The sequence below is a fragment of the Notothenia rossii genome (assembly GCF_949606895.1).
Source record: "Notothenia rossii genome assembly, chromosome: 7".
Taxonomy (NCBI): Eukaryota; Metazoa; Chordata; class Actinopteri; order Perciformes; family Nototheniidae; genus Notothenia; species Notothenia rossii.
In genome coordinates this window covers 67,654,349-67,665,113 of record NC_136905.1, presented here as the reverse complement: position 1 = coordinate 67,665,113, position 10,765 = coordinate 67,654,349, and the positions used below count along the sequence as shown (strand labels likewise).

General features: G+C 42.2%; 1 protein-coding gene across 1 annotated transcript in view; it reads left to right on the top strand.

The window, feature by feature from the left end:
• The window catches only part of LOC307046439 (formin-1), a 47,999-nt gene that overhangs the window by 19,490 nt on the left and 17,744 nt on the right, over positions 1–10,765 (top strand). Inside the window, 7 exon segments of the mRNA XM_079692835.1 lie at positions 4,547–4,634; positions 7,908–7,969; positions 8,121–8,209; positions 9,063–9,192; positions 9,364–9,510; positions 9,645–9,704; positions 9,796–9,916. Coding sequence (XP_079548961.1) covers positions 4,547–4,634; positions 7,908–7,969; positions 8,121–8,209; positions 9,063–9,192; positions 9,364–9,510; positions 9,645–9,704; positions 9,796–9,916 — 697 coding nt within the window.

The window sequence follows — 10,765 nt, the reverse complement described above, 5'->3', positions numbered from 1 at the left end:
TTTGATTTTAAGTTATTTGTCAATAGACCAATTCTTTATTTGATCTAGAAGATGCAAAATTGCATACCGCAACTGCCCAACGCTGAGCCCATGGAGACATCTTGAAATGTCTAACGTTTTTCAACGTTCTATCATTAGGATTATAAACTAGGCTGCATCATTTTCAGAATCTGACCACAGTGTTTTCTGCACGTATTTTGTAAATTGTGTAACTTGCTGCTGTTAAATACTAACCACCTATGTGCAATATGTGCTAGATGTGCAATAAAAGTAAAAAAAAAAGTATTTAGTCAGCCACCAATTGTGCAAGTTCTCCCACTTAAAAAGATGAGAGAGGCCTGCAATTTTCATCCTAGGTATAACTCAACTATGAGAGAGAAAATAAGAAAAGGAAATCCAGAAAATCACATTGTCTGATTTTTAAAGAATTTATTTGCAAATTATGGTGGAAAATAAGTATTTGGTCAATAACAAAGGTTTTCACACACTGTTGCTGGTATTTTGGCCCATTCCTCCATGCAGATCTCCTCTAGAGCAGTGATGTTTTGGGGCTGTCAATGGGCCACACGGACTTTCAACTCCCTCCAAAGATTTTGTATGTGGTTGAGATCTGGAGACTGGCTAGGCCACTCCAGGAACTTGAAATGCTTCTTACGAAGCCACTCCTTCGTTGCCCGGGCGGTGTGTTTGGGATCATTGTCATGCTGAAAGACCCAGCCACGTTTCATCTTCAATGCCCTTGCTGATGGAAGGAGGTTGTCACTCAAAATCTCACGATACATGGCCCCATTCATTCTTTGCTTTACACGGATCAGTCGTCCTGGTCCCTTTGCATAAAAACAGCCCCAAAGCATGATGTTTCCACCCCCATGTTTCACAGTAGGTATGGTGTTCTTTGGATTTACTCAGCATTCTTTCTCCTCCAAACACGTCTAGTTGAGTTTTTACCAAAAAGTTATATTTTGGTTTCATCTGACCATATGACATTCTCCCAATCCTCTTCTGGATCATCTATGCTCTCTAGCAAACTTCAGACGGGCCTGGACATGTACTGGCTTAAGCAGGGGGACACGTCTGGCACTGCAGGATTTGAGTCCCTGGCGGCGTAGTGTGTTACTGATGGTAGCCTTTGTTACTTTGGTCCCAGCTCTCTGCAGGTCATTGACTAGGTCCCCCCGTGTGGTTCTGGGATTTTTGCTCACCGTTCTTATGATCATTTTGACCCCACAGGGTGAGATCTTGCGTGGAGCCCCAGGTCGAGGGAGATTATCAGTGGTCTTGTATGTCTTCCATTTTCTAATAATTGCTCCCACAGTTGATTTCTTCACACCAAGCTGCTTACCTATTGCAGATTCAGTCTTCCCAGCCTGGTGCAGGTCTACAATTTTGTTTCTGGTGTCCTTTGACAGCTCTTTGGTCTTGGCCATAGTGGAGTTTGGAGTGAGACTGTTTGAGGTTGTGGACAGGTGTCTTTTATGCTGATAACGAGTTCAAACAGGTGCCATTAATACAGTTAACAAGTGGAGGACAGAGGGGGCTCTTAATGTGATGTGATTTTCTGGATTTCTTTTCTCATTTTGTCTCTCATAGTTGAGGTATACCTAGGATGAAAATGACAGGCCTCTTATCTTTTTAAGTGGGAGAACTTGCACAATTGGTGGCTGACTAAATACCTTTTTGCCCCAATGTAGATGCCGTTAATAACTGTAATATATATACCTGGCTGCTAAATCCTAAGAACTGTTACAGGATGTGTATTCTTTTGAAATTATGTAATTGTTTATTATATATATATACATATTTATATATATATATATATATATATATATATATATATATATTTTTTTTTTTTTTATTATATCATAACTTAGTACTTTTTTTTTTAAATGCATGTCACATATTTAACATGTAACATTAAGCTGTCTGTGGCTCTTTTTCCTGCTGTAACTACGCAAATGTCCCCTCCGTGGGACTAATAAAGGGATTCTGATGTCTGCCAATACCGCTGGACACGGTGGGAGACCTGCCTCTTGTTATAATGTTGGCATTGAATCTGTGTTGGTATTTGTGTGTGTTCAATTACCTTGTTTGTTTCTCCTTGTGTTTGTGTATGCACCGGCATGTGTACGTTTCGGTGTTTCGTGCGTCTGTGTGCTTGAACGCACGTGTGTGATGACGGCACGTCCTCCTCGCGAGTCATTATGCACTTGCTCAGAAAGTGTTGCCAGATCATGCTAACACCACGGCCTGGGGCAGTGTGTGCGGCGAGAGGAGATGAACTGGAGGGAATGGAATGTGTGTGTACATTATGCATATGAGCCACTTCCCCACTTTCCAACATCTCCACACTCCGCAAAAAGTTGAAACTCGGGGGATGCAGACGATGCCTACATGAGTGAGATAATCTTTATCATGTGTGCCACAGAGAAATCAAAGCTCTTGTTTACTCTGGAGCCCTTCTCTCGCTGCTGATTAGCATATCAAAGCAGAGGAGATGACATGGAAGACAGCTCTCCCGCCCGAGCAGACCGGACTGGACTGGACTCTGGTGTAATTGCAGGCATGTGGCTCCGCTCCACTGGTGAGAGGAGGCAATGAAGACGGGGCACCTATAGGAGTGGTGGTGGTGGTGCTGGGGGGGCTGGGGAGGATGTGCATGTCGGTGCATACTTGATTGAGGGATTAGAAGGGAGGCAGAGATGAGAAAATGAATCGAGCTAAAGTTTGTACGTGAGCAAATATGAACAACAAAAAAGGTCATTTCGCCTAAGCACATAAATCAAACCAGTATCAAGTTTAAACATAGCGGATCTCCTTAAACAAACATCAGCTTTAACTGGTTTATGGGGATGACTTATGAGCAATCATGGTGCGTTTATTAAAGACATATTTGAAGCTGTGGCTGTGACGTGGGAGAGTGGGTGTAAGATTAACACGGCCGGGGTTGCGGAGTGTATCGGAGGTGGTTATGGATGTGAAGTCTTGATCCAGTTGTTATTGTAACATCTGCCTGGGTGATTCCAGACAGATAGTCAGACAGACAGTCACCGCGGAGCATGCTGGCTGCTCATCCGTGGTTGTGTAAACGTTCCTCTCGGCTCCGAACCAGCGTCCCCCTGCCCACCTCGCATAACATCAGCCACCTGCTTCAGCTCAAACTGCCGACACTCCCAGTGTCTCCCCTTCATTAGTTTGTTTATTTCCTTAGGCGGCTCGCCTTTCTCTCTTTCTGACCTGTTTGCATTTCAAACTAAAGTATTGTTCTGCCCCCAGGAGGGAGACATCAGCTATTTGTTGTACCTGTCTCAGCATCAGCATCACGCGTCTCCCTCCTCTGTTTTGCTTGTCTGAAACCACGCATCAGCATCAGTTGTCTTTTCTCATTAACGTAACTGTTTGAGCCAATTTGGCGATTTCTGTAGCCACAGTAAGTGGGAAGGGTTCCTGGACTGCTTTAAGTGTGGCCCGTCCAAAGTGGTTAATTAGAGGTGTTGGGAAAGCCTGGTACTCAGCCGTCTCAAGTCCCTAGAGTGGGAGATCCCCAGTGATCCAGGTAATAGAGCTGGAAGCAGCATGGCACCCACTAACGCCCTGTAATGCAATACCCACTTCTAAGGCTTCGGCTCTCCAGCTCCCACTGGACAGCCCAGTAGCCGACACTGCCATAATACCTAATGAAGAAGCCTGACACATTAACTTTTAGAGCGGGGCTTTACCTTGCCAAAACTCTCTCTGGCTTTACGGCTAATTCAGTCATAAGTAATTGTGACCATGTGTACGCACAAATAAAAATCCTGTGAATTTATAGTTTGTTATAAAAGCTTGCTCTTCTAGACTGTCCTTTTATGGTGCAACTTTTGCCTTTGTACTTTCACTGCGACTTGATATTTTTTGATTATATCTCACACATGTTCTTCGGTAAACTGGAGGAGGTGCTTTTCTGTTTGACTTTGCTCCCTCATTGATGTAACTTGACAAAGTGTGTCCCAGCTACGTGTGTTCGGCATATTTCCCAGTCATTTGCATCACAATGATGGGTTACGACAATGTGTGTTGATTAGTCTGGTCGTGTGGGTCAACCGAGATGATTCCCAGGCTGCTCTGGGCTTCAGGCACTCTGTCTTGCTCATCATCTATCATCTGCTTCCACAGCCGGGGGAAGTGACTAAGTGATTTTCAACCGGCCTCTCATCACAGAAATTAACTTTTTATTCACCATCTGTTCCTCAGCTTGTTTTATGCCTGTGTTTGCATAATGAAATTGATGATAAACTCTTGTTGGGAAGAAATCTGGTGGTTTAATTTCGAGTAAAGGTTTCTTAATGAACCCTAACATTATTTGAAATGTGAAACCAACTTCCAACAATGTGGCAATAATACATATGTTGTTCTCTTCTCAATAATGAGCCACTATACTTTATTTCACATTTGGAATTAAGCTTAAGCATTATTAAGTGAAATGCACACTGTGGGGTTTATTCTGAATTCCACCAACTCGCCCTGTTTAATACTAGGAATAATGTGTTTCCGTTTTTTTTCTTCTCAGATTATCAAGCTGCTGGATGGGAAGCGTTCGCAAGCAGTCGGCATTCTAATATCGAGCCTGCATCTGGAGATGAAGGACATTCAGCAAGGTGAACAAGTATTTTCCGATGTCAGTCTGTTTGGAAATCTTAAGATCTTTGTGCACACTATGATTTAATTTTGATTTCTTTCGAGGAAGGAGATCCTATTTCAATTCAACAGCAATAAACCAAATTTACAGTCCCGTTTAACAATAAATTGAGGATGACTCCTGATGAAATGCAGATGGAGTTATTCTTAGAGATGAGATAGTGAGCCCTGCAGCAGGGAATTATTTCCAAGCTCTTGACAGCTATTAATTTGTAACTAGAGGCACCTTTTAATATTAACAATTTTTGTTTTGAATGGAACGTGAATGACTTTTCCAGTAATCACGATGAGATAGAAAATGCCTAGTTTGCCAAAATGTGAGACGGATAAAAGCAGCCTTTCACTTTTTCCTGTCAGGTTGCTTTAAATACCTCCTGCACTGTTTAAAATCAAATGGCACACTTTTTCATTTGCATGAATTGATTGCATGCTTGGTTGTTCTGTGGAAAATACAGGCGTGTGTGTGTGGTAAAGTGGCTATATGTGTGTGTAAACACATAATATGTGTGTTGGGGACAGCGTAGATGGGACTGTGGCGGAGAGTGCCTGCCGCCTGCTAGTCTGAGCATGCGGCCAGCAGATCTGTTTATTGTAGCCAGTGACGGTTTCCACAAGCCTAATGGGACTGACACCCCACTAATGATCTAAGCATGTACAAAACCACCTTCCACAGTTAGCAGACACTGCGCTACCACATAAAACCACCTCAAACACAAGCCAAACAGCACATAACACCAGGACGCCCATTTTTTTCTCCTAACCCTTCAATCCTTTTCTCTCTGTTCCAGTGTCAGTTTGTAGAGGAGGTTTGGTTAAACACCCAGCATGAAGCTGCTTCCTGGTGTCTTTAATGGGTGTTGTATGTGAAATGGACAATTTGAATCAGACAATGATGGCCCTTAATAAGCACTTTTAAGACCTCTAGTCCCTGGCCTCGCCTTCTTGCCTCCCCTTTGTTGCCAAATTAAAAGGACATGGGACATGTAATGTAATTAGAGCTACTAGGGAGGGAGGGAGAAAGGGAAAGAGGGGAGTAGGAAAGGTAGCACTTTGGTTGAGGGAGGAAGGGGGTCAACTGCACCCGCCGGAGTGACTGGGGGACCTCAAGGGCCACCATGGTTCAAGGGCAAAGGGAGGCTCTCCCCCACACACCAACTAACCACACACACACACATACACATGTTCACATACCACACATGCCCTTCCACACCAAAGCCGATGAGTGAAAAGTAGAAGGAGAGGGTGTGAGGCGGTTGGCAGGCAGGCTTTGATCTGTTGGTGTGGAGAGATATCCGGCTCCCCTCGGATCAGAGTGCTCCTGTGCACACTGGAGCAGGCCCCCCTTTGGTGTGTGATTGACGGCTGCATGGCTGAGGGACTGAATAATCCACTCTAATAAGATGTAGGAAGTGGACCTCCAGCATTCTCTGTGATCCAGACATGGGACCACATTGACAGCTTCTCTGCCACAAGAACAGCTGGGAACCAGAATGAAAAGTGTTACCTTGTTAGCTGGAAGCAAGTCATTGAAAAGACTAGGGCTGTGGTGTTAAAATACTCTCATTTACCTGTCCCAATTTGATAAATGATGCGTAGTACTCTAAAAACAGCACTTTTTAAACTGTTATAAACATACTTTTCTACCTTAAACCTTTTTCAAAACTCGAATTCTTGAATGTTCACTATACATGAATATTGGTAGTAGCTAGAATTCAATAAATTATGATCTCAATATTAATTTAATTTAAAGGCATGAATTAACACATTCCTGTCTTTAGAAATGAAATGTTTGAATTCCATTGTCTTCAGTTACTTGGTCTGGCATGACAAACATTTCTACTGGTAATTTATTGGCTAATGTTAGCAAACGTTTGCTATATTTTGCTGTGTAACTAACATTGTGTTAATTTTTGGCTATAACACTTTTGACTATTTGTTGTCATTGCATAATTGTCAATTGTAGCCTCAGTGGCAAAAACATACAAAGCTTTGCTTTTAATGTTAATATAGTAAAAAGCTATTGTTATGTTAGCTAACTTTAGCAAACATTTGTAAATCTTTGCTGAGTAGCACAACTTTCTGACATTGTGTTGTTATGTTACACGATATTTGACCGTTGAGCTACTACTATCGAATACAATAATACAATAAGCTACATATACAGTCAATTCCGGCCTTTCTCTTTATGCCTATATGTGCTAACTTTGCACTATTTGTTGTTTGAAAATGTAAGCTATGTTGTTTAATAGCATTAGCCTACTGAAGCTAGCTTGTGTTGTTATCTTTATACTTTGACAGCTGAAAATACAATTATATCTCTAATCAGAAAGTATGGCGGTGTGAGCCTATTCTACGTAGAATACAGTTCTGTTACTGCATCAGTTCTTGGTAATGTTTAGTCACATTGAGGGACTGCTTTGAGAGTATGCTGCCCTCCTCAGTTGACCCCAACCAGACAACTTTCAACTGACTGTGCAGCACTGGAGCCATCCCTCCTGTCGTGTCCTCCTCCCTTACTGAGCTATAAACCTGTGACACTTCTCAGACACGGAACATGAGTCACTTTCTCTTTTTGCCTTTTGTTTTTACTACTTGGGTCAGGGTAAACAAACACACAGCCAGTAGGCAAAGCAGGACAAGAAACTTTAAACCTTTTTCACACATCTCAGTTTTTATGTGGCTAAATCATGATCTTTGCCAGACTTAATTAACCTTAATTATGTTTCTCGCTTGTTTCACCATCTCCTGTCGATCTCTAAAAATCATTACAGTCAGCCAAGAGGTTAAGCAGGCAATCTGTTTTGAGTCAGCGTTGGCCAAAGCATCCTTGGCATCAGACCCAGTCTGACCTCCATATATCTACACCCAGAGCCTGGCTTCACCACCTCAAGCTGACATTCTAAGTTAGCTATGAGCTGCGTAGTTCAATAATGGTTTGTGTGTCGGTGGAGTGTAGATGAAGATAGACTTTGCTTTTAGTCAAATATTATTTCTCTTCTACAATATGTAGTATGTATTGCATATAGATTTGCCAATATGTAGCATGTATTGCAAAATATATACATTTCTTTTAGCCGAAGTTTGAAAAAGTTACAGGGCTATCATTAGTTTACTGTGGGAAAAATAAGTTTGTTCTCCATACACTGGCAGCAGTTAAAAAGAAGCATGCTTTGGCAAAGATCTTATCCATTTATAAGGCTGACTGCTCATAATGAATATCTTTACTGTTCCAGCTGTGCTTACTGTGGACAACTCTGTGGTGGATTTGGAGACCATAGAGGCTTTATATGAAAATGTAAGTATGAAGGAGCGGTCTATCTGTTGTAATAAAATCAAGTCTCTAAAGTTATCCAACAGTTTTAACGAGAATAGAAAGTTCACATTATTTTTATTGCAACAATTGGTTATAAATGTTTCCTGTTTTTTCGATGTGTGTTTCTTCATAGAGGGCCACCAGTGATGAGTTGGGCAAGATAACTAAACATTATGAGAATGCAAAGGAAGATGAAGTCAAACTGCTGGACAAACCCGAACAGTAAGATATTTTTTAAATACATTCATAAATCATGATAAACTCGCCTGTATTTCTAAGATAAATTAAGTTGAGTTTAGATATTGTTTATAGTGCTATAAGTATTTATTTATCTTATTTCAACCAGTAGTTTAGCTAAGTCTATTACATTTACTTTACTTTCAGAGATTTCCCACGAAACAGACCAATCCCAAATGAATTAAATACAAAAATTAATGTATTCCAATATTAATAATTAATAAGTTTATTAGAACATATTAAATAACTTTATTAGAACATATTAAATAACTAAATACATTTTTTTGATTCCCTCTTTCTTAAGTCTTTTTTGTCATAACGTCTCTACAACTTTGTGTGTGTGTAATGGACATTGCTCCAGTAGTTCCTGTCAGGGTTAAGTAGTTTCGGGCCCATTAACGAGGCCTAGACCCAGCGGTGCCGCTCGGCCTGGCCTTCTTATTTCCATGTTTGACCAGAGCTGTCACTACTGCTGCCCGAGTCATCCCTACTCAGTGTCTAGCCCCATCAGCATGGCCTAATCACACAGGATGTTACCGCTCTGCTCCCCTCTGACACGGCACTGTTTACATAAGTCGTCCCGCATCAGGCCGGAGCTTCCTTTGATCAGTCTCCGTGCCCCGCTCGTTGCTCTACCTCCACCTGACCCCGCGGACCTTTCAAACCCAGCCGAGCAGCGCCGCTCATGACTATCAGCTGCCTGTGAATAGCAACATCGACTCAGCCTGCCAAGGATCCAAAATAGTTCTTCCTGTTAGACGTTTTGTTTAATTCTGTCATAACACATCACACCCCTTTCTCTTCCACCACCACCTCCTCCTCCCCTTTTGTTTTCCAGGTTTCTCTATGAGCTCTCCCAGATTCCCGACTTTGAGGGCCGAGCCCACTGCATCATCTTCCAGGCAGTTTTCCTCGATACCATCTCCTCCATCCGGCGCAAGGTGGAGATCGTCTCCAATGTCAGCAAAGTAAGAACACCATGTCCACGAGCAGTTTTCTCCGAAAGTGTCGTTAAGCTGCATTAAGGTTTATTTGGTATATTTGAGTCAGGCACAATGAGTTACATTATACGGCCAATATTTTTTTTGCGTTAAGGTTTATTAACCCAAAGGTCGTGTGTGTGTGTGTCTCTGTGTCAGGAACTGTTGGAGTGTGACAGCTTGCGGGAAGTGATGGGTCTTGTTCTGGCCTTTGGGAACTATATGAATGGAGGGAACAGGACCAGAGGTCAGGCTGATGGCTTCGGACTGGAGATCCTTCCCAAATTAAAGGACGTCAAGAGCAGGGTAACACATGCAATGTAACATTGAAAATCTGCCATAATTCCCTGGTAAATATTTTGTTAGCTAAGTAAGGCCAAACTATCAAATTAGAGAGATGTATACTCATATCTAAAGTAAAATTGTAATTTCTTTATCAGGACAATCGGATGAACCTGGTGGATTATGTTGTTTTGTACTACCTGCGTAATTTTGACAAGGTAAGACTCTGTCAATCACATTAACACAATACACACAATGTAAAACATCTGTCACTCATATATATTTGTATATTTCCTTCCCCTGGTACAGAACGCTGGCACAGATAAGAGTGTGTTCCCTATGCCTGAGCCTCAGGATTTCTTCCAGGCTGGTCAGGTTAAATTTGAAGACCTCACCAAGGACATGAGGAAGCTGAAAAAAGATTTGAGTGGTAGGACATACCCTGTTGCATATTCATTTCCACTGTGGCTGTCGAGGCTTAAGCCGCACACCACATTGCATTTTCCTTTGTTAGGTCACATTTGTTTCATTGTAAATCAGTCAGGGTAATTGTATACAGTACCATCTTTCACCAGCGCAGTTTGAATGTAAATGTTGATCTCCATGTTATCTTCCTGCACTGTGTAAAGAAGGGTTGGGGTTGTATTGAGGACCTTGCATGGCCTGAGGCTGGCTTTTTCCCAGTTTTCAGACATTGTATCTCTGAAAAGCTGTGTCATCATAACACCACAACCTCTCATGTTTCAGGAACTATGACAGAGCGCCAAAGTTTCTTCTGCATTTCTTTGTTTGAGAGTAGGAGTTGAATCCAAAAAAGGCAACTTTCAGCTCATTGACGAAGCATCGGAATAATAACTGACGGAATGTAAACTTGATTTTGGTGTTCAGAGCTCAAAGTGTCGTGGGCGCCGAGCCCCTCAGCCAGCCAGCCAGCCAGTCTTGGCCCAGGCCAATCGGAGGTTAAAGGCGATGCCCCCCAGTGCCCCTGGTGTCTGTGGTTATTTAAATCAACCAATAATACGGCATATGAAAGCAATTAGATATGCTCGGCAGCTCTCCCCTACGTTTTTTAGATTGCTGTTAAAGCCCTCTCCTCTCTGACCTGGGGGAAAAATACAAAGAGTCTACTAAAGTACCCAGACCCACCTCAAGCTGTCACTCATTTATTAGGAAAAATGGAAGACCTGAAGACAATAAATGCAACATAAGGGCCCTTGTATTTGATCTCTGCTGCAGCACAGTCTGGCACAGTAGTCCTCGGGGGTATTAGCATCACAGG